The sequence below is a fragment of the Pseudophryne corroboree genome, chromosome 1 (genome assembly GCF_028390025.1).
Source record: "Pseudophryne corroboree isolate aPseCor3 chromosome 1, aPseCor3.hap2, whole genome shotgun sequence".
NCBI classification, from domain to species: domain Eukaryota; kingdom Metazoa; phylum Chordata; class Amphibia; order Anura; family Myobatrachidae; genus Pseudophryne; species Pseudophryne corroboree.
The window spans coordinates 626,345,316-626,370,052 of NC_086444.1; the positions used below are offsets into that span (position 1 = coordinate 626,345,316).

The 24,737-nt window shown below is 45.6% G+C and overlaps 1 protein-coding gene across 1 annotated transcript in view; it reads right to left on the bottom strand.

Annotated features, from left to right (window-relative positions):
• Positions 1-24,464, bottom strand: part of SIN3B (SIN3 transcription regulator family member B) — a 238,355-nt gene extending 213,891 nt beyond the window's left edge. Inside the window, exons 1-7 of the mRNA XM_063914501.1 lie at positions 24,363-24,464; positions 20,246-20,399; positions 19,900-20,148; positions 13,491-13,634; positions 13,159-13,281; positions 12,976-13,065; positions 1,072-1,190 (exon numbers count right to left, since the gene is read on the bottom strand). Coding sequence (XP_063770571.1) covers positions 1,072-1,190; positions 12,976-13,065; positions 13,159-13,281; positions 13,491-13,634; positions 19,900-20,148; positions 20,246-20,399; positions 24,363-24,385 — 902 coding nt within the window. The 5' untranslated portion in view covers positions 24,386-24,464. The remainder of the gene's footprint in view (positions 1-1,071; positions 1,191-12,975; positions 13,066-13,158; positions 13,282-13,490; positions 13,635-19,899; positions 20,149-20,245; positions 20,400-24,362) is intronic.
• Positions 24,465-24,737: the final 273 nt, after the last annotated feature.

Below are 24,737 nucleotides of genomic sequence, written 5' to 3' on the forward strand. Positions count from 1 at the left end.
AAAACGGTGCCTGCTCCTGCCGGCACCAGACTTAAACTGGTTGTTAGGCAGCAGGGGTGGGATATAGGTGAGAAAGTCCTGGTCTGCTAGAAAAAATAAGTAACTATTTGGTACCCAGACTCTCCTCCCCAGGCTATACCCATCGTCCTCTCTGTTATATGACAAAATGCAATGCAGTGAACACAGGAGGAATTAATTTGTTTCTCCAGTGCTGGCGGGCTGAAATATGCTAAAAGTGAATACTACCCTTGACATCTCCCGTCACTTTAGACGTACAATGTAGCAGAGTAATGCACAGCATATATATACACCTAGCAACCAGTTTATAATATGGCGGCAACCGTTGGGGTACTGTGTTCGGAGACTGTAAAGTATACTGCTATTAAGGCTGCGAGCCGGAGGTCACCGCCTGATGGCCCTCCAACACACTGGTTGATTTAATTTTACTAAATAGGTGTCTCTGTTCCTTATGGTCTGGGCGCACCAGCATCTTTTAGTCCCCCTTGATAGTCAAGGAGTTAGGGTGTACTTACCACCAGCCAGCCGATGCGCGGGGGGGCCTTGGACCCAGACACTAGCCGCAGACAGCTGTGGCAGGTTCCCAAAGTCTGCTGATCCTGTGGCCAGGGACCCGGACACTGGCCACAAGAAGCTGTGGTGGGTTCCTCTGGAGGCTCCCACAGAGCAGGCAGACTGCAGCAATTTGCAATCTGCCTGCTGCAGCCTTGATAGAAGAATCAAATAAAAATAAAATATATAAAGGGTTGGAGACAGTCCAAGAAGCACCCGGTTCCCTGGAGCTCTGTTTATCTAAATTGGGCTTGGAGGGATAAAGAGGGGGGAGGAGCCAGCAACACAACATTTTAAGTGCCAGACTCCACTCATACACACATCTACACCATACTGTATATGCTCCAGTGTCCCCTGGTGGATGATGGAGAAAATTTAATTCTCCCCATACTGCACAACTGAAAACCCTTGAAACAGGTAAAGAAGTGCTAAATGACAATTCTTATTACATTTTGGCGACAGTGTTCACATTATTTTGGTGATTGTGTTCTTTTAACATACCCCAAAAACGGCGTGACCAGCTGCAAAAGCTCTGAACCAGATACAAGTTCTTGGTTGAAGAGGGCGATACATCGTAGAAAATTCTCATAAACTTCCTGGCTCTTCAATACGCGGCGAACCTTAAAATGAAATGGATCCTTAGTAGAGGGCACAAATCTTGTTGTCTCTCTCTGGTATGAATACTCCACACATTATAAGCTTTATCAGAGAAATTAAAATCAACCAAGTCCACAAATAAAAAACATCTTATATTCATGCCATTAAACCTGCACAGATTGTGAGCAAGACTGCAAAGCTTATTTTTATTTTTGCACACTTGTTGGAACCAGTGGATTTAAAAAAAATACACAATATCTGAATCCGTTCATCAGTTTATAGTCTAAACTCTAGTGATCTATTAAATTTCCACCCAAGCTGTGAGGGTATACAGTCATTAGGTCGACCACTATTGGTCAACATGCATTAGGCCAACATGATCATTTTGTCGACGTGGTAAAAGGTCGACATAGGTTTTTCATTTTTTTGAACCGTTTCATATTTTACCATTCACGTAGACTACAATAGGGAACGGTAAACTTGGCCGAAGCATGGTGAGCCAAGCGAGGTGACACCGTGCACTAATTGGGGTTCCCCGTCACTTTATGAAGAAAACGACACCAAAAAAGTAAAAAAAAATAATAATAATAAAAAAAAAAAGAGACTCATGTCGACCTAATGACCACGTCGACCTAGTGACCATGCTGACCTAATGCATGTCGGCCAATAGTGGTCAACCTAATGACTGTCGACCTAAGTTTGGTCGACCTAATGACCCATACCCGCGGTGAGAACTATCAAAATCTCTTCATTTTTGGGGGGAGAATTCATAGAGGGTATATATATATATATATATATATATATATATATATCTATCTATATTTTTGAGTAGGTGGCCATGGGCTACATGCACCCCACCCTATTAGTGGCGAGTGCGGATACTGCACCCCGCAGTTCTGGGGTGGCGAGTGCTGTGGTTTTCTATTTGTTGGTATATATATATATATATATATATATATATATATATATATATATATAAATAGGCAAGAAGAGGCGGCACTCGGAGGCTTTGAAGAACAAATGGTGTATTCAACAAGGAACCTTCCTTGTTGAATACACCATTTGTTCTTCAAAGCCTCCGAGTGCCGCCTCTTCTTGCCTATTTATGTGAATTTGTTTGGAGGGCACCGGAGCCATTACACCAAGTGAAGGAGGAAGTGCCGGTCCGTTGGGAGCACATGTGATTGATACTGGACCACGTATACTGGTATAAGTATCAGCCTGGGACAAGGCAACCCCCACATTACTGCAGACCTCGATAGCAGAGGTTATTCTCCTGTCAGGAGTGGACATATTGCACACCACGCAGTAGCACTTTGGACACACGGCACTTTAAAAGGCACATTCACTTTAAGCACATTGCACCTTTACCCATATGGAGCTGGACGATACAGACGACTCACCTGGATGCAAAGGTATGTTCTCCACAATAGGAGAATCCTTTAGCTACACCGATGACGACGCAGAGCGTCTACGTTTTAAGGAGCACCTTAATCCAGAGGAGTCTGCAGGAAATATAGAGGTTCTCTACCATCAGCTTCTTAAACTTAAGAGAAGAGAGGTTGATTTTCTTCTACATGGAATTTCCCTCTCAGACTACCATCGTCAAAAAATGGTGCCCAGAGGATTCCGCATAAGAAACGTCCCCACCATAGGACGATTTAATCCCGACTTCTGCAGAAAATGGGTCGGGATTTTAAATAAATGCAGTCTAGATCTTATGCTGCTCGTGGTGGAGGAAGCGGGCAAAGAGCTGGGCATCACCCGGGGAAAAATCTCCAACATAGAGAAGGTACACAAAACCGACTTGCTGAACGACCTCAATCAAGAGTGGGTGACCAAACTGCAGCACCAAGTCGACAAGTATAGAAGCGACCTAGTTAAGTTTAAACGTAACAAACAACTTATTGTAAAGGAGGATTACGACTCCAATCGAGTATACAGATGGCTGATGGGGGACAACTCAGCGAATGCCAGACCGCACAATTTCCGGAATAAGCAGAGTTGGCTTAAGAGGAGAGAGGCGCAGCAAAGCGCACCTGGCACGTCCAACAGTGATAGCGACTTCGGCCCTGTAGACTCAGAAGGAACATCCCAACGGAGGACGGTCCCTTTAGGGACGGCACCGGACACTTCAACAGAAAAAGGAAGAAGAGGTCGTCCACCCGCAGGGGTGGCCAAAACGCACGGAACCAGAGGAGCATCTGTAAACAAAAAACTTTAGTCTACAATCTATCACACAGGAGCCTCTCAGAGATGGAGCAGGCGGTGTTAGAAAAAGGACTGTCTTTCGTCCCCACTAACCCCTTCAATGATTTTAACTGGCACACTGAACTGCACCTATTTTCCCGCAAGTTAAGACGGCAAGAATTTTTCCAGGCCACCGTGAAGGAGCCTCCTTCCCCCTCTTCACTGGATGTTGTTCACCAGAAGTTTTTGAACAAACGTTCAAGATCTTCTTTTGATCCAGTGTCCACCAACGCATCCATCAAATCATTTACAAGATTGTTGGGAGATTCGGTCAAGAGATACAATGAAGCTCCAAAAATACCCAAATCACACTGTAACTTATCCAAAGCGGAATGGGATGCCTTGAAAGCATTGGGGGACAGACGAGATATTGTGATTCGCCCAGCGGATAAAGGGGGCGGAGTGGTGGTGTTGGACCTGGAATATTATCTTGAAGAGATTTACAACCAACTAGCTGAGACAACCACCTATGAGGAACTCTTGTACGACCCCACTGCCGAATATCAAAAGGAGCTTAATGCCGTCCTGGATCAAGCTAAAACAGCAAACAAGATTACCTCCAGTCTGTGCAAGGCATTAAAACAAGAACATCCACTGGTCCCCATTTTCTTTACTGTACCGAAAGTACACAAAAACTCCCAGTCCCCGCCGGGAAGGCCTATTATATCAGCCCGGGACTCCATCTTTCAACCTGTATCTATCTTCCTAGATAGCATCCTGCAACCCCTAATTCTTAAACATCAGCACTTCATCAAGGACACTATGAGCTTCATTAACCGGCTGGGTGAAATTAAGCAGGTTCCAGATAACACTCTGATCTGTGTAGTTGACGTGGTGAGTTTATACACCAGCATTCCCCACGAGGCAGGCCTATCAGCCATGAAAGTTTTTTTGACAGAGGAAAGGATGGAATCCCTTGACCATACTCTATTTTTGACCCTCCTGCGTTTGACCCTGGAGAAAAATTACTTTCTTTTTAACGGCAAGTTCTATCGCCAGAAGACAGGGTGTGCGATGGGGAGCAGTGTCTCGCCCTCATTCGCCAACATCTTTATGTTTAAGGAGGAGCAAGATTCCTTTTTTGAAGATAAGACCATAGCTGACCATATCCTCCTGTTTACGCGATATATAGATGATCTCTTCATCTTGTGGACAGGAGGTATGGACCAATTCATATCACTGATGTCTTCAATCAACTCTAGAGCCTCAAGTATCAAGTACACTTATCAGATGCACACAAGAACCTTGAATTATCTCGATGTGCAGGTCTCCATCCGTGATGGGACTTTGCATACAAGCTTATTCTGTAAACCTACCGACAGGAATACCCTGCTTAAGGCTAGTAGCCACCACCCCAAGGCTTTAAAAGAGGGGTTACCTCGATCGCAAATGATCAGAGTGTCACGGATCACCAGTGACCGCCATAGTTTAGAACAAGAACTGGATAACATGGTGATAAAATTCCTGGAAAGGGGATATGACTACCAACAACTATTGAAACATAAGGAAGAAGTAATGCAGATCCCCAGGGAGGCGCTGTTAATTCCTAAGAACCCAGAACAGAAGCCAGTGATCATCTTTCCAACCAAATACAATACATCCAGTCCGGTGATCCAGAGGGCCACCAAAGCCCTATGGCCACTAGTGGCTACAGACCGAGCCCTACATTCCCTTCGCAACAAAAGACCTATGGTCTGTTATCAACGGGGCAGGAATATTAAAGATAGAGTAGTCCACTCAGATGTGACAGGCTTCCAAATAGAAGTTAATAGACGCAGCCGACCGCAAGGAACTTTTTTAGAAAAGAAACCAGGCTGCTATAAGTGCATAAAATGCACGACATGTGATTACATGATTATGGGCCATAACTTCAAGCATCCCCACAACGAGCGGATCTACAACATCAAATATATTTTAACTTGCACAACTACCCATATCATCTATATCATTAAATGTCCCTGTCAGCTCCATTATGTGGGCAAATCCATAAGATCGTTTCGGGAGAGAATGGCCCTCCATCGTTCGGCCATAAAGCAGGCATTACAAGGTAAAGAATCAGAACAACCAGTAGCAAGGCACTTTGCAGCAGCTGGACACTCCATGAAAGACCTGCGTTATCTGATCATCGACCATGTCCCTAAAAACATCAGAGGAGGCGACAGGGACGGAAAATTACTACGACTGGAAGCTCAGTGGATATTCAAGTTGGGGACCACCAGCCCAAATGGCCTCAACGAGAAACTGAGTTTTAACATCTTCCATTGACACTGTTTATGCCCTCCTCATATGATACTACCGTTCTGTACTTGTATTCTTTTCTTTCCTCCAGCCTAGAGTCACCTCTGCAGAGTTTATTAATTACTAATATAATCCAGGTTATCATCCAGGCTGATCCCAGCTTTTCCATTTCCTTCATCATCCCCGTTTTATTTTATTTCATTTCCTGGTTATTAGCTATTAAGGCTCCCTATCGGCTAGCTGTGGGTCATCAATGATACAGTCAGTCTCCCGCCATCTATTTATTTTTCCCCTGTACGAGGGCAGTAATTTCTCCTCCCATTTTCAGCCCAACAGCAGGGTATACGTAAACCAAGGTAATATCACCCAGTCATTACTGATACCTGTAGAGATCGCATACTAGGCTGACTCCTATGTGGGTGATAGGGTTTTGTTTAATTAGCATTTCGGCACTTGTCACTCGTATTCTTATTACTTTTGTCACACTCACAGTACCGCTGCCCGGCCACCTGATACGTCTGGCCACCATGGCAACCAGACGCGAACCCGACAGATCTACCCGCCGGAAGTAAACAGAGAAAAGGGACAGCGTCTTAGGTTACTACGGCAACCGCTGAAGCACTCACTGACGTCATCCAACATTTCCGGAAATGACGTAGGGCTCAGCGTGGCCGGGGCAGCGGCAGACACGGAGGGTTTCTTCCCTATTTAAGGTACGTTTATTGTATTACACACTTACTGTTCACCTTGACAAAGGGGTACATCTGACCCCGAAACGTTAGGTTCCTTGTTGAATACACCATTTGTTCTTCAAAGCCTCCGAGTGCCGCCTCTTCTTGCCTATTTATGTGAATTTGTTTGGAGAGCACCGGAGCCATTACACCAAGTGAAGGAGGAAGTGCCGGTCCGTTGGGAGCATATATATATATATATATATATATATATATATATATTATTATTTTTTTTATTTTATTTATTTATTTATTTATATATTTATTTTTTTCAAGTTTTTTTATTGACAGGTTTCAGTATCAAATCAATAATACACATCCAAGACACAAATACATGCAATGACAGAATATAAAGTCAAAATGGGAAATGTACCACGGCATCAGACAAGACCGAACATAAATCTGCAAAGGCAAAGATTATATACAAAATGCTGCAGTAGTAAATACATAAAATATCCAGTGTTCAGTTTGGATAAAGAAAAAAGGATTTTAATTACCTACCGGTAAATCCTTTTCTCGTAGTCCATATAGGATGCTGGGATCCACATTAGTACCATGGGGTATAGACGGGTCCCTTGGGAGCCATGGGCACTTTAAGAGTTTAACAGTGTGGGCTGGCTCCTCCCTCTATGCCCCTCCTACCAGACTCAGTACAAACGCAAGAAAAAAAGGTACTGGCGCTAAGGATGTTTCTCCAATATTAATAACCAAACGTGGATAACTGTACAAATATATAAAATTTAATGAAAAAAAAACATGTGTACCATAACATGTGTAGTAGAATAAAAACAAATAGTTAGGGCATGCATATGACTGAAAATTTGGAAGTCTCCGTCGCCATGGCTAACACCAGCTGTATTTCATCTCTATATTCCCCAGGGAACTTGTTTTCATCTTTTCAGTCTGGGATCCCTTGTGGACACATACCAGCAGCTCCATCATGTTGGGCATCAGGTCCTTAAAGGTGTTTAAATAGATCCCATACTCAGACTGAGCTTTACTTCTGATGAAGCTAGGTGACCGAGCTGAGGGAAACGCGTTAAGTGACAAGCTGCATCACCCGCATTTGCTCCACCTTTAAGGATCCAGATATGGACTTTTACTAATCCCTGCATTTGGAACTTTCTCTGTGGGACAGCATCATTACGGCACCGATTTGAGAGACCCAGCTTGCCGAATCATCTCAGCTTGCCTGCTGTTAATTTTCAAGCATTTGGAAGTCTCCGTCGCCATGGGTAACACCAGCTGTATTTAATCTCTACATTCCCCAGGGAACTTGTTTTCATCTTTTCAGTCCGGGATCCCTTGTGGACACATACCAGCAGCTCCATCATTCATATTCTCAGTCATATGCATGCCCTAACTATTTGTTTTTATTCTACTACACGTTATGGTACACATGTTTTAATCATTAAATTTTATATATTTGTACAGTCATCCACGTTTGGTTATTAATATTGGAGAAACATCCTTAGCGCCAGTACCTTTTTTCTTGCGTATTGTACTTTTGGGACTGACAATCCCTTACTGGCAGCAGTGACAGCGCGTCTGGACTTTGTGTTTCTATTTAGACTCAGTACAGAAACTGTGCCCGAGCAGACGGATAACTTCGAGAGAAGGAATTTACACAGATAGTGGCGAGATACACACCAGCTCACACATACAAGGCAACCCAAGCTAACCAGCTTGAAAACTCAGCAACGGCTGAACAACATTACTCCACCAACTAACAACACAGTACTATACGAAGAACTAAGCAGTACTGAAGTAACCACTGCAGGATTACGAAGCACTGGGCGCGCGTGCAGCATCCTCTACGGACTACGAAAAAAAGGATTTACCGGTAGGTAATTAAAATCCTATTTTCTCTTACGTCCTAGAGGATGCTGGGGTCCACATTAGTACCATGGGGATGTACCAAAGCTCCCAGAACGGGAGGGAGAGCGCGGAGGCTCCTGCAGAACTGATTGGCCTCTGAGTACCTAAAGTTTGGTCAAAGTATCAAACTTGTAGAACTTGGCAAACGTGTTCGACCCAGACCAAGTTGCTGCCCGGCAAAGCTGTAAAGCAGAGACACCCCGGGCAGTCGCCCAGGAAGAACCCACTTTCCGAGTAGAGTGGGCCTTAACAGATTCTGGACACAGCAATCTTGCCGTAGAATACGCATGCTGGATAGTGAACCTGATCCAGCGAGAAATCGTCTGCTTAGAAGCAGGACACCCAACCTTGTTGGGATCGTAAAGGACAAACAGAGAGTTCGACTTTCTGTGACGAGCCATCCTCTTCACATAGATCTTCAAAGCCCTCACAACATCCAAAGGACTAAGAGGGAATCGAGAAATCAGTAACCACTGGCACCACAATGGGTTGGTTGATACGAAAAGCCGACACAACCTTTGGAAGGAACTGCTGACGCATCCTGAACTCAGCTCTATTTTCATGGAAAATTAAGTAGGGGCTTTTAAAGGACAAAGCCCCCAATTCCGACACACGTCTAGCAGATGCCAACGCCAACAGTGTAACTGCCTTCCAAGTGAGAAACTTGACCTCAACCTCCTTTAAAAGCACAAACCAATCCGATTGCAGGAACTGCAACACCACACTAAGATCCCAGGGTGCCGTAGGAGGCACAAAGGGAGGCTGGATGAGTAGAACCCCTTTCAAGAAAGTCTGAACCTCAGGGAGGGCAGCCAATTGTTTCTGGAAGAAAAATGGATAAGGCTGAAATTTGACCGTTATGAATCCCAAACGTAGGCCCACATCCACACCTGCTTGCAGGAAGAGTAGAAACCGTCCAAGTTGAAACTCCACCATAGGAAATTTCTTGGGTTCACACCAAGACACATACTTTTTCCAAATCCGATGGTAATGCTTAGACGCTATTCCTTTCCCAGCCTGTATCAGGGTAGGAATGATCTTATACGGAATGCCCTTCCGAGCTAAGATCAACCTCCATGCCGACAAATGTAGCCGTGGTAAGTCTTGAAAAGCGAACGACCCCCGTTGCAGAAAGTCTTCGTGAAGAGGAAGAGGCCTCGGATCTTCCAGCAGGAACTCCAGAAGACCCGCGTACCAACCCCTTCTTGGCCAGTCAGGAACAATGAGGATCGCATGAACTCTTGTCTTTTTGATGAGTTTGAGAATCCTTGGGAAGAGCGGAAGTGGAGGGAACACATACACTGACTTGAACACCCACGGAGAGACCAGGGCATCCACCGCCACTGCCTGCGGATCCCTTGATACCTCCAAAGCTTCTTGTTGAGGCGTGAGGCCCTCATATCTATATGAGGTACGCCCCAAAGACTTGTCACCTCTGTGACCACCTCTGGGTGGAGGCACTACTCTCCCGTATGGAGATCGTGTCTGCTGAGGAAGTCCGCTTCCCAGTTTTCTACTCCCGGAATGAAGATTGCTGACAGCACCACCGCGTGCTATTCCGCCCAGAGGAAGATTCTTGTAACCTTTGACACTGGAGCTCAGCTCTTAGTTCCGCCCTGTCGGTTTATGTAGGCCACCGTCGTTACATTGTCTGACTGCACCTGAATGGCCTGATCTTGCAGAAGATGTGCCGCTTGTAGAAGACTGTTGTACACGGCTCTTACTTCAGAAATGTTTATCGGAAGGATGGATTCCAGCCTTAACCACCTTCCTTGGAAGTTTTCCCCTTGGGTGACATTGCCCCAACATCTGAGACTTGCATCCATGGTTAGAAGGATCCAGTTCTGAATCCCGAACCTGCGGTCCTCGAGAAGGTGACAGTCCAATAGCGCAATCTGAGATAAGCCTGGTGTGGCGGCCAAACCGGAATGTGGAGGTACGCATCACTGATATCTAGGGATACCAGGACTTCCCCCTCCTCCAGACCGGAGATCATCGCTCCCAGAGACTCCAGAACTCCATCAAATAAGGGTTTAACGACTTCAGGTTCAAAATTGGTCTGACCAAACCATCCGGTTTTGGTACCACAAAAGTTTTGAATAGTAACCCTAGCTTTCCTTTTCCAATTTTTGAATGGCTTCCTGTAGGATAACCCTTTCTATCAGCAAAGCTGGTAAGCCTGATTTGAAGAATCTGTGAGGCGGGAGCTCCTGAAACTCCAGTCTGTACCCCTGGGACACAATATCCTGTGCTCAGTGATCCAGGCCGGAAGACACCCAGACGTGACTGAAAGTCTGAATCTCGATCCCACCCGCCCGCTCTCCAGGCTGGGCGGTCCACCGTGCTGAGTATTTTGAGGAAACAAAGCCAGGCTTCTGTTCCTGGGAACCTGCAGGTGCAGGTTTTCTAGATTTTCCCTGACCACTACTGAAGAAAGTGGTAGGGGGGCTTGGACTTCTTAACCTTTGCGGTCCAAAAGAACTGCATTGTAAACGTAGAAAAGGATTTCTTCGGTGTCTGAGTAGCAGAGGGAAGAAAGGTTGACTTACCTGCGGATGCCGTGGAGATTCACGCATCCAATGCTTCCCCAAATAGAGCCTGACCTGTGAAGGGTAGGTTCTCCACACTACTCTTGGATTTCGTGTCTGCAGACCATTGCCGTAGCCAGAGTCCCCTGCGTGCCGAGACAGCCCTGGAAGATGCCTTTGCAGTAAGATGACCCCGGTCCTTCATGGCCTCTACCATGAAACCTGCAGAATCCTGTATGTGACGTAAAAACATTTCAATGTCACTTCTATCCAGAGAATCTAATTCCTCTAGTAATGTGCCTGACCACTTTACTATGGCTTTAGAAAGCCATGCACAGGCAATAGTGGGCCTTAACGCCACTCCTGAAGCAGTGTATATGGATTTTAGCCTAGTTTTAATCTTGCGGTCTGCTGGTTCTTTCAAAGCGGTAGACCCAGGAACAGGTAAAACCACCTTTTTAGACAGTCTAAATCAGGCATTCCCAACCGCAGTCCTCAAGGCACACCAACAGTGCAGATTTTAGTGATATCCAGGCTTCAGCACAGATGGTTAAATCAAAATAACGTACTAATTAAGTCACCTGTGTTCAAGCCTGGATATCACTAAAACCAGGACTGTTAGTGTGCCTTGAGGACCGTGGTTGGGAAACACTTAGTGTTCACTATAGGCTGTTTTAGCAGGGCGCCACGCCCTGCCCGATTTTTTAAAGGCAAAATTCGCCCTGCCCCTTCTGCGGCGCCCTGCTAGAACAGCCGCCGCTTCCTGCCCTCCCAGCGTGTAAAGATGCCGTGCGCATGCGCACAGCATCCATTCACGCTATGGGAGAGAGCTGGGGGAAGCCCAGCACCTCACGCCCCCAACAGTGACGTCGACTGCCAAGAACGCAACGTCTGTATGCCGCACCGCCCACTAAAATGACGTTAGCGTGGCCACGCCCCGTTTCAGATGTGCGCGCGTAGATATGCCCCCGGAGTCCGGCGCCCTGCCCCATATTAATCCTAGAAGGAACACTAACACTGGTCTAGATACAGAAGCGTCTACTATAGGTGGGTTTTCCCACTTTTTCCTATCATCCTCAGGGAAAGGAAAAGCCACAAGAACCCTCTTTGAGATCTGGAATTTTTCTCAGGATTTTCTCAGGATTTTTCAAATAATGCGTTTAATTCCTTAGACGCAGGGAAGGTCAGGGAGGTTTTCTTATTGTCTGTAAAGTAAGCCTCCTCTACCTGCTCAGGTGGTTTGTCAGTAATGTGTAACACATCCCTAATAGCCTCAATCATGAGTTGCACCCCTCTTGCCAGGGAAGCCTCCCCCCCCCCCCCCCCCCCCCCCCGCGCATATTCGCATCACTGTCTGCCGTTTCAGAGTCGATGTCTGTGTCGACTTGCATAATCTGAGCAAACGCACCTTTCTTTCGGTGTATACAAGGGAATTGTGAGGTATGGTGAACAGAACAACACAAAACCTCCACAGATTGTTTTAAAAACTGTGATTCAGTCTCAATGCTCAATCCTAGTAGAAATCTGGGATATCATTCCCTTAATAGAAGCTACCCACTGGGGCTCAGAATCAGAAGGATGAGACAAAATATTACATTCTTGTGTACATGGAATGGATTCCACTGGAGAAGATACATATTCTGCAGCACAAGACACAGAGTCCCTGGACGTGGTAATGTGTAATCTTCATCAGAAGAAGATGATACACATTCTGCAGCACAGGACACAGTCCCTAGACATGGTAAAGCGGATACACACACACACACACACAGGAAAATGTCAGACACTGTTTCCCCCAAGTACCTTCAAAGAGAGACAGAGTAATAGAGCCAGCCCCCATACAGTGCCCCAGAAGGCAGATACAGAATCTGTGCCTGGCGCCGACGGTGTAACCTTAATAGATTACACAGTTGTGACTGTTGCCAGCAGCCTCCCTGTGCCTAACATCTTAATAAAATAATAAAAACTAGAAAAGCTCTAGGAGCTCCGCTAGCTGTGACCGGCTCCACCGGGCACATTTTCTAAACTGAGTCAGGTAGGAGGGGCATAGAGGGAGGAACCAGTCCACACTATCAAAGTCTTAAAGTGCCCATGGCTCCTAGTGGACCAGTCTATACCCCATGGTACTAGTGTGGACCGCAGCATCCTCTGGGATGTAAGAGAAATGTAGTGTTTCCACTTGCCTTACTGAAGAAGGAGAATTCCTGCAGTGTACCATACTTTCCTACGCTTGCCACTGACGGGTCCTTGGACTTTCGCATCTTCATCTTTTTCTGTGTGAAAGATGTATAAGAGTTGTGTTTTCAGCAGTGGAAAACGCCCATCAGGCTATTACTGATTATCATGGGATAATCTAAGTAAATTACCTTGGAAGGGCAAGACATAGGACGTAATAAGAGAGATCTTGACCGTTTCCGACTTTGCTCCAGGTTCCGCTGGTACTCCAGTTTTCTGGCACTACTAAGGTCACATGCTCCATTTCCAGTGAACTATGAAGGAAGCAGGGCATATTGTTATATCTTACACCACTCTATGCTGTTTGTCATTTCAAAATATTATACGTACAAGTTCTGAAAATATATAGCTGTTCTACACAACAGTCAAAAACAGATGTAAAGACAGAATTATTTCCATTCAGGAACAGAGAGAGGATTCCAAATCTCACAAGTCAGAAAAACCCATAATTTAACTCTCATACCAGCGATCGCTTTGCCTCTGGAAGGAACTGGCCAAATTCAGAAAGTAAATCCTCCTGTCCACGGAATAGATTGGCTACTTCTGTGAACACCTCCTCCTCAGACATGCCACGAAATGGACGGCCTTTTGGATTTAGTTGATCCTTCTAACAACAAAGGGAAATTATAACAACATATAAATTACACTATCATTACATTGTGGCTAATGTCAAAATGTAAATAAAATATATAGAACTATTGTGTCATGGGCATGCCTGTACAATAATGCTCTTATTTACTATATATCTTTGTTACTCACTAGTATGGATACAGAGAATTTAGATAGAACTTTCAGAAGCTAGACACTGCTGGTATGTGAAGTTTTGGTGAAGTTACTATTGACCTAATAGGGTGTACCTCTTCCAAAGTTTATTAAAAACCCGTATTATGACCAGCCTTGTTATAATAGGAATTTACTTACCGATAATTCTATTTCTCGGAGTCCGTAGTGGATGCTGGGGTTCCTGAAAGGACCATGGGGAATAGCGGCTCCGCAGGAGACAGGGCACAAAAGTAAAGCTTTCCGATCAGGTGGTGTGCACTGGCTCCTCCCCCTATGACCCTCCTCCAAGCCAGTTAGGTACTGTGCCCGGACGAGCGTACACAATAAGGGAGGAATTTTGAATCCCGGGTAAGACTCATACCAGCCACACCAATCACACCGTACAACTTGTGATCTAAACCCAGTTAACAGTATGATAACAGCGGAGCCTCTGAAAAGATGGCTTACAACAATAATAACCCGATTTTTGTAACTATGTACAAGTATTGCAGATAATCCGCACTTGGGATGGGCGCCCAGCATCCACTACGGACTCCGAGAAATAGAATTATCGGTAAGTAAATTCCTATTTTCTCTATCGTCCTAGTGGATGCTGGGGTTCCTGAAAGGACCATGGGGATTATACCAAAGCTCCCAAACGGGCGGGAGAGTGCGGATGACTCTGCAGCACCGAATGAGAGAACTCCAGGTCCTCCTTAGCCAGGGTATCAAATTTGTAGAATTTAGCAAACGTGTTTGCCCCTGACCAAGTAGCTGCTCGGCAAAGTTGTAAAGCCGAGACCCCTCGGGCAGCCGCCCAAGATGAGCCCACCTTCCTTGTGGAATGGGCATTTACATATTTTGGCTGTGGCAGGCCTGCCACAGAATGTGCAAGCTGAATTGTATTACACATCCAACTAGCAATAGTCTGCTTAGAAGCAAGAGCACCCAGTTTGTTGGGTGCATACAGGATAACAGCAAGTCAGTTTTCCTGACTCCAGCCGTCCTGGAACATATTTTCAGGGCCCTGACAACATCTAGCAACTTGGAGTCCTCCAAGTCCCTAGTAGGTGCAAGGCACCACAATAAGTTGGTTCAGGTGAAACACTGACACCACCTTAGGGAGAGAACTGGGGACGAGTCCGCAGCTCTGCCCTGTCCGAAAGGACAAACAGATATGGGCTTTTTTTGAGAAAAAACCACCAATTTGACACTCGCCTGGTCCAGGCCAGGGCCAAGAGCATGGTCACTTTTCATGTGAGATGCTTCAAATCCACAGATTTGACTGGTTTTAAACCAATGTGATTTGAGGAATCCCAGAACTACGTTGAGATCCCACAGTGCCACTGGAGGCACAAAAGGGGGTTGTATATGCAATACTCCCTTGACAAACTTCTGGACTTCAGGAACTGAAGCCAATTCTTTCTGGAAGAAAATCGACAGGGCCGAAATTTGAACCTTAATGGACCCCAATTTGAGGCCCATAGACACTCCTGTTTGCAGGAAATGCAGGAAACGACCGAGTTGAAATTTCTTTGTGGGGCCTTCCTGGCCTCACACCACGCAACATATTTTCGCCACATGTGGTGATAATGTTGTGCGGTCACCTCCTTTCTGGCTTTGACCAGGGTAGGAATGACCTCTTCCGGAATGCCTTTTTCCTTTAGGATCCGGCTTTCCACCGCCATGCCGACAAACGCAGCTGCGGTAAGTCTTGGAACAGACATGGTACTTGCTGAAGCAAGTCCCTTCTTAGCGGCAGAGGCCATAAGACCTCTGTAAGCATCTCTTGAAGTTCCGGGTACCAAGTCCTTCTTGGCCAATCCGGAGCCATGAGTATAGTTCTTACTCCTCTACGTCTTATAATTCTCAGCACCTTAGGTATGAGAAGCAGAGGAGGGAACACATACACCGACTGGTACACCCACGGTGTTACCAGAACGTCCACAGCTATTGCCTGAGGGTCTCTTGACCTGGCGCAATACCTGTCCCGTTTTTTGTTCAGACGGGACGCCATCATGTCCACCTTTGGTATTTCCCAACGGTTTACAATCATGTGGAAAAAACTTCCCGATGAAGTTTCCACTCTCCCGGGTGGAGGTCGTGCCTGCTGAGGAAGTCTGCTTCCCAGTTTCCATTCCCGGGATGAAACACTGCTGACAGTGCTATCACATGATTTTCCGCCCCGCGAAAAGTCCTTGCAGTTTTTGCCATTGCCCTCCTGCTTCTTGTGTCGCCCTGTCTGTTTACGTGGGCGACTGCCGTGATGTTTTTCCCACTGGATCAATACCGGCTGACCTTGAAGCAGAGGTCTTGCTAAGCTTAGAGCATTATAAATTTACCCTTAGCTCCAGTATATTTATGTGGAGAAAAGTCTCCAGACTTGATCACACTCCCTGGAAATTTTTTCCTTGTGTGACTGCTCCCCAGCCTCTCGGGCTGGGCTCCGTGGTCACCAGCATCCAATCCTGAATGCCGAATCTGCGGCCCTCTAGAAGATGAGCACTCTATAACCACCACAGGAGAGACACCCTTGTCCTTGGATATAGGGTTATCCGCTGATGCATCTGAAGATGCGATCCGGACCATTTGTCCAGCAGATCCCACTGAAAAGTTCTTGCGTGAAATCTGCCGAATGGAATTGCTTCGTAGGAAGCCACCATTTTTACCAGGACCCTTGTGCAATGATGCACTGTTTTTAGGAGGTTCCTGACTAGCTCGGATAACTCCCTGGCTTTCTCTTCCGGGAGAAACACCTTTTTCTGGACTGTGTCCAGAATCATCCCTAGGCACAGCAGACGTGTCGTCGGGATCAGCTGCGATTTTGGAATATTTAGAATCCACCCGTGCTGTTGTAGCAGTATCCGAGATAGTGCTACTCCGACCTCCAACTGTTCCCTGGACTATGCCCTTATCAGGAGATCGTCCAAGTAAGGGATAATTAAGACGCCTTTTCTTCGAAGAAGAATCATCATTTCGGCCATTACCTTGGTAAAGACCCGGGGTGCCGTGGACAATCCAAACGGCAGCGTCTGAAACTGATAGTGACAGTTCTGCCCCACGAACCTGAGGTACCCTTAATGAGAAGGGCAAATTTGGGACATAGAGGTAAGCATCCCTGATGTCCCGGGACACTATATAGTCCCCTTCTTCCTGGTTCGTTATCACTGTTCTGAGTGACTCCATCTTGATTTGAACCTTTGTAAGTGTTCAAAAAAAATTTTTTTTTTAGAATAAGTCTCACCTAGCCTTCTGGCTTCAGTACCACAATATAGTGTGGAATAATACCCCTTTTCTTGTAGTAGGAGGGGTAATTTAATTATCACCTGCTGGGAATACAGCTTGTGAATTTTTTCCCATACTGCCTCCTTGTCGGAGGGAGACCTTGGTAAAGCAGACTTCAGGAGCCTGCGAAGGGGAAACGTCTCGACATTCCAATCTGTACCCCTGGGATACTACTTGTAGGATCCAGGGGTCCTGTACGGTCTCAGCGCCATGCTGAGAACTTGTCAGAAGCGGTGGAACGCTTCTGTTCCTGGGAATGGGCTGCCTGCTGCAGTCTTCTTCCCTTTCCTCTATCCCTGGGCAGATATTATCTTATAGGGACGAGAGGACAGAGGCTGAAAAGACGGCGTCTTTTTCTGCAGAGATGTGACTTAGGGTAAAAAACGGTGGATTTTCCAGCAGTTGCCGTGGCCACCAGGTCCGATGGACCGACCCCAAATAACTCCTCTTCCTTTATACGGCAATACACCTTTGTGCCGTTTGGAATTTGCATCACCTGACCACTGTCGTGTCCATAACATCTTCTGGCAGTTATGGACATCGCATTTACTCATGATGCCAGAGTGCAAATATCCCTCTGTGCATCTCGCATATATAGAAATGCATCCTTTAAATGCTCTATAGTCAATAAAATACTGTCCCTGTCAAGGGTATCAATATTTTTAGTCAGGGAATCCGACCAAGCCACCCCAGCTCTGCACATCCAGGCTGAGGCGATCGCTGGTCGCAGTATAACACCAGTATGTGTGTATATACTTTTTATGATATTTTCCAGCCTCCTGTCAGCTGGTCCTTGAGGACGGCCCTATCTATAGACGGTACCGCCACTTGTTTTGATAAGCGTGTGAGCGCCTTATCCACCTTAAGGGGTGTTTCCCAACGCGCCCTAACTTCTGGCGGGAAAGGGTATACCGCCCATAATTTTCTATCGGGGGGAACCCACGCATCATCACACACTTTATTTAATTTATCTGATTCAGGAAAAACTATGGTAGTTTTTTCACATCCCACATAATACCCTCTTTTGTGGTACTTGTAGTATCAGAAATATGTAACACCTCCTTCATTGCCTTTAACGTGTGGCCCTAATAAGGAATACGTTTGTTTATTCACCGTCGACACTGGATTCAGTGTCCCTGTCTGTGTCTGTGTCGACCGACTAAAGTAAACGGGCGTTTTAAAACCCCTGACGGTGTTTTTGAGACGTCTGGACCGGTACTAATTGTTTGTCGGCCGTCTCATGTCGTCAACCGACCTTGCAGCGTGTTGACATTATCACGTAATTTCCTAAATAAGCCATCCATTCCGGTGTCGACTCCCTAGAGAGTGACATAACCATTACAGGCAATTGCTCCGCCTCCTCACCAACATCGTCCTCCTATATGTCGACACACACGTACCGACACACAGCACACACACAGGGAATGCTCTGATAGAGGACAGGACCCACTAGCCCTTTGGAGAGACAGAGGGAGAGTTTGCCAGCACACACCAAAAACGCTATAATTATATAGGGACAACCTTATATAAGTGTTTTCCCTTATAGCATCTTAATATATAAGCATATCGCCAAATTAGTGCCCCCCCTCTCTGTTTTAACCCTGTTTCTGTAGTGCAGTGCAGGGGAGAGCCTGGGAGCCTTCCCTCCAGCCTTTCTGTGAGGGAAAATGGCGCTGTGTGCTGAGGAGATAGGCCCCGCCCCTTTTTCGGCGGCCTCGTCTCCCGCTCTTAACGGATTCTGGCAGGGGTTAAATATCTCCATATAGCCTCCGGAGGCTATATGTGAGGTATTTTTAGCCAAAATAGGTATTCATTTGCCTCCCAGGGCGCCCCCCCTCCCAGCGCCCTGCACCCTCAGTGACTGCCGTGTGAAGTGTGCTGAGAGGAAAATGGCGCACAGCTGCAGTGCTGTGCGCTACCTTTAGAAGACTGAGGAGTCTTCTGCCGCCGATTCTGGACCTCTTCTTACTTCAGCATCTGCAAGGGGGCCGGCGGCAAGGCTCCGGTGACCATCCAGGCTGTACCTGTGATCGTCCCTCTGGAGCTGATGTCCAGTAGCCAAGAAGCCAATCCATCCTGCACGCAGGTGAGTTCACTTCTTCTCCCCTAAGTCCCTCGTTGCAGTGATCCTGTTGCCAGCAGGACTCACTGTAAAATAAAAAACCTAAGCTAAACTTTTCTAAGCAGCTCTTTAGGAGAGCCACCTAGATTGCACCCTTCTCGGCCGGGCACAAAAATCTAACTGGCTTGGAGGAGGGTCATAGGGGGAGGAGCCAGTGCACACCACCTGATCGGAAAGCTTTACTTTTGTGCCCTGTCTCCTGCGGAGCCGCTATTCCCCATGGTCCTTTCAGGAACCCCAGCATCCACTAGGACGATAGAGAAAAATTGAAAATACAGCACTTAAGCCATATACATGGATAGGACATGACATTAGCAATAACTAGGTAGACTATGGGGTATATTCAATAGATGTCGGATCCGACATCTAAGTATACAATGATCTGTCAAATCCGACAGGATTTTGCCGCTCCCAACAATGTCAACCTGACTTTTTTTTAAAGTCGGATTGACTTTGTCTGAAACAGGGCTAAAAGCTGTCAGATTTAACCACGTTTCCAACAACACACATGGATCAGCGGCCGCGTGCTTTCCGACAAGTCGGAATTCCCGACTTGTCGTAAAAACAGAGCTGGCATGGAATAGGTCAGAACCCCTTCCTACATAAACAAGTTGGAAACAGCTGTCTTTCCGACTGAATGGAGAGCCATCAGCGTATATCCCTACATGACAGGTGTTAATTTACAAATATGCTAATAAGTTACCTGGTAAGTATGGAGAATTTCCAAAAACGACCGATAGATCTCAGGCCGATCGAGGAATCGGGTTTTGATTTTATTGACATAACTGATGGCATTATGAAACTCCAGTGAATCAGATTCTGGTGGAGCCTGAGTCTTCTCCTTATCATGTGGCCGAGGTTCCTGGGCTGCCTCACTAAGTGAATTTTCAGGCACAGGAGGAACTACTACACGAGTGCTAGGTAAGCTGCTGGTGGCTGCATCAGAAGATACCTAATGAGATACAGGTAAAGACAATCTCACCATCTATCTTGTTTGTAATATTAGAAAGGTGAATACAAATACGCAAAAACATATTTTACTTGCTTACCGGACTGGACAATGATGTCTGTACCACCAGTTTGCCATTTTTTGGAAGCTCAATTTTATAGCCAAGTGGTAAAAATGCATTAAAGCCCAGCATTAAATCCGGATGCTCATGGAACAACTGGGAAACACGGCGGATAACACCGGGAGTGTCAATACTGCAAAAAAAGTGAACATGGTGGATTTTGGTAAAAAGGGAAATTCTTCAACACTGTAATTTAAAAACTTATGGAGTAAACCTATGCACCAGCACCAAACCTTTGCCTCCTTTCTTGCTCAGTGGATTCAATACACATGGCTCAGCTTTAAGCCTGTTCCACTATTAGCTAAATGCACTGATATTCCATCCATTCTAGATGGAAAATGGAAAGTGAGCACCAAAGGCTTTAAGGACTCCGGTATTAGGTATTACCAGATTTACATGCTTGCTATAAAGTATTGGGTTTAATGTTCTATATTTATTACAAGGTAATTTCTCCAGTTATCATTGCCGGCAAATAAAGCCTACGTGTTGGCAGACTCGGGCTCCATTATATACCCAGAGTATGGCTCACTTCTCTATATTTGTCCCCGGATTAGGCCTAAGGTATCCATTTTAGCCACAATCTCATGGTCCGGTTACCTATATTTGTGACCAAACACACATGACACATATATAATTTTTTGGAAAATAACTTTTTTTCTCCCCTCTCTGTCCCCGAAAAAAAGCTGTTTGTATACTACCTATAAGAAGGATCCTCATATTTATACAAGAAGGCGGACACAGGCCTGTACTCAGCTTTTGTATAATAGCAATAGATCCACTTTGTATATTAGCTGCTAGAAAGGGGTCAGTTTTTATACTGGTCAAGAAGAATCTGGCTACATAACTGTCTACGGACCAAGTGGGAGCTGCATTAGGAAACAGCTCGCATGCCCTATATAGATAATAAAGACGGAGAATCTTTATCTTTATTATAAAATGTTGATACTAAGAAACTGGTGGTAAAGTGGTGGTATGTATAAAGAAACAACATTCTAAAGTATATTACTATTATTCGTACAATAGGGAATGTTTCTCATTCTGAAATGATTCGAGAAGAACAGAGAAATCATTGTGGTTATAAGGGCCTGTTCTGCTGGAGCCCTTCCCTGCGTCACGCAGGTGGGGTGAGCCTCCAGACACTCAGTCAAGTAAGCCAATCACAAACAAGCTGGAGCTTTCAACTGACCAATCCATGCGCACACCAGGAGAGTGACTAGCATTACTTCAGTAGTCAAGTACATGAAGGTGACATAACAGAATGAGAAGGAGGGATTGAAGCACTAAGGAACACAGGAGCAGATGTATTAACCTGGAGAAGGCATAAGGAAGTGATAAACCAGTGATATGTGCAAGGTGATAAAGGCACCAGCCAATCAGCTCCAATATGTAAATTAACAGTTAGGAGCTGATTGGCTGCTGTCTTTATAACCTTGCACATATCACTGGTGTATCACTTCCTTATACCTTCTCTAGGTTAATACATCTGCCCCACAGAGTGGACATACTGGATACAGAGGGAGGAGGAGGGAACAGTAAAGAAACTGAGCATTGGTTCAGTAACAGAGGAAATTCTGAAACACTAGCAAGAGGAAGGAGGAACAGTAAGGACATAGGAGCAGATGTATTAACCTGGAGAAGGCATAAGGAAGTGATAAACCAGTGATATGTGCAAGGTGATAAATGCACCAGCCAATCAGCTCCTAACTGTTAATTTACATATAGGAGCTGATTGGCTGGTGTCTTTATCACATTGCACATATAACTGGTTTATCACTTCCTTATGCCTTCTCCATGTTAATACATCTGCACCAGAATACTGTAAGCCACTGCAGATAGAAAAAAGGAAACAAAACGGCTACAAAAGGTGCGATAGATATGGATATAGACAAATCACATGAGATGGTGACCTGCCACAAGTAATGGCCCATACACACTATGCAATATCGTTCACAATATGAACGATATTGTTCAGTCCTAAATGATACTGCATAATGTGCATGCATGATCCGACGTACGATGCACGCTCCCGCGGGTAGTATGCGATGCCGTACGTAGGATTGCATGCAGTCTTGATGAGGCGACATTGTGTGGTTTTAAACTCCAGTGATAACTTTGTTTCTAGACATCGTTTCCGATCTGATATCTTATACAATATCGTACGATATTGTATCGTATGGGATCGCATAATGTACATAGCATAAGTGTGTTCGAGTTCTTGTGGGTTAAGAACGGCAGACAACCGAGCAGTTTGTAAACACACTGCACACTGAAAGCCATTACCCCTCCAGTGCATACTAAGCTAGTAGTGGGAAAACACATGGTTGTGTCTATTGATACAATTAATTTCTCCATAAAAGTTACTTATTTTTAAAAGCATAATTGAACAGAACTCACTCCTGTAGTGTTCCCTCTAGGTCTCCACTGTTTGTGTATCTGCCACTGACAGAACTGAACCAGCACTGACTCTCTAATACTCCTTTCACAGCGCACAAATAACCCGGTACTGACCCGGTATATTGCCTGGTCGACGCGGGTCACTGTGCGGTGTGAAAGTGGTCACTGACGAATTTGGTTATTTCCGGTTCAGGTGCAGCATCAACGATGCGACGCGGGACCCGTTCACAGTATAGGCAGAGGCGGCGTGGAGATGATCTCATCTCCCAGTGCCACTTCCGCACCCACCCCCGATGCCGCCGCGGTCCCCACCCCCGATGGCAACCCAACCCGGCATATTGCCGGGTCGGGATGCCAGTGTGTAAGGGCTGTAACACACGCACCGGCTCCTGCCGCCCGCCAAAATCCCGGACGGCTTTTTGATGCGACCGTGCTGCTAAGACACATTCAGAGCAATGTGTCCTTTCACACGGCACGGCTGCCGGGTTGCAGCCGGAAATATCCACTGGAAGGTCCGGCGGCCGTGTTTGGAGGCAGTGAACCGTGTGTGTGAAGGGGAGCTTTCACACACGGTTTTTTAGCCGCCACCTCTGCTGCTGCGCATGTGCACAGCATTACACACGGCTCAAAGCCGTTGTGTGGGAAAGACTATTCCGGATGGCAAAAAGCCGGACAAAGTATGTCCGGCTTTTTGCCATCCGGGGAAACCGGAGCGTGTTACAGCCCTAAGGGTCCAATGCCGGGGCGCACCCGGGAAGAACCAGTTTCCAATTCCCTGGTGCGAACCAGTGTAAGAGTATCATCTCTGTTCTTTATAACCTCTTACTCTTTGTTAAGCAACCAGTTACCACGGGTCATGATCTTTAGTAAAAGAGGGATCTGGGTAGCCCAGCTGATAAAACCTGGTCTGTGGCATGGGAGAGGGTCCCTAAGTCCTCATTGATTAAGGAGAATGCATACAAGTTATATTATAGACGGTACTTGTTACCCACCCATCTATGCAAAATGTGTAACGCCACCTCAAACTGGCGTTGGAGGAGATGCAGCAAAATCTGTACTTTCTTACATATCTGGTGGGCATGCCCAAAGATGGTCCAATACATGGTTGAGGTTACCTGTCTCCTCTCAGATGTTCAGTACCACTGAAAAAGGTGCCCTGGTTTTTTCTCCTTGGCTGCCCCTTAGAAGGCCTAAATAAGCATCCTGATAAGATCTTTAGATATTTTGAATGCAACTCTGTCTGATTGCTAGGTAATGGAAGTTTACTGACCCTCCTTCTCGTCAGCAACTCCCATAAACTTGCTTTTACTTACTACCTTTCCCCTCCCATTTTTCTTAGTTTCATTTTGTGATCTGAAGTGTTACCTTTCACCTCTTCAAATACTTGCCTCAATATTGAGCGATTTTGTAACCCCCTATATCCATTACAATTCAGCGCTATAATACAATTTAGTATATTTATATTTAAATGTATACTATTGTGTATGCTCTTGACATCTTACTTGCTCTCGCACGTGTATTTGTACCTTCTTTTTCATACTGTAAGACTTAAAATAAAAACGTATTTAAAAAAGAAACAAAACAGCTTAACTGACAAAGGCTTTACTCCTCAAAACAATATTATTATTACTACTACTACTACTGATCTCTGGAAAAAGCATTGAAGAGTAACTGCATATAAGATGACTGCAATTCCGCTTACCTCTGAGACTTAAACTCCTTCATAATCTCCAGGAAACCGTTATATGTCGCTGGATCACTGCCAAAACGAATTTTTACCTGATCCAGATAGGATAAGGCATCCTCAACCTAAGGAAGACATTAAATAGAAATATTTTTCATTATTATACATAAAGGCAGGGTCATTCCTTATAATATGTGCATTGTATATTATGTACAACAATGGTCGTCAACATATTTTAGGTCAAAGAACGTTTGGAGAAGAAAAACACGATAATTATAATTTTTTCTAACGTCCTAAGTGGATGCTGGGGACTCCGTAAGGACCATGGGGATTAGCGGCTCCGCAGGAGACTGGGCACAACTAAAGAAAGCTTTAGGACTATCTGGTGTGCAC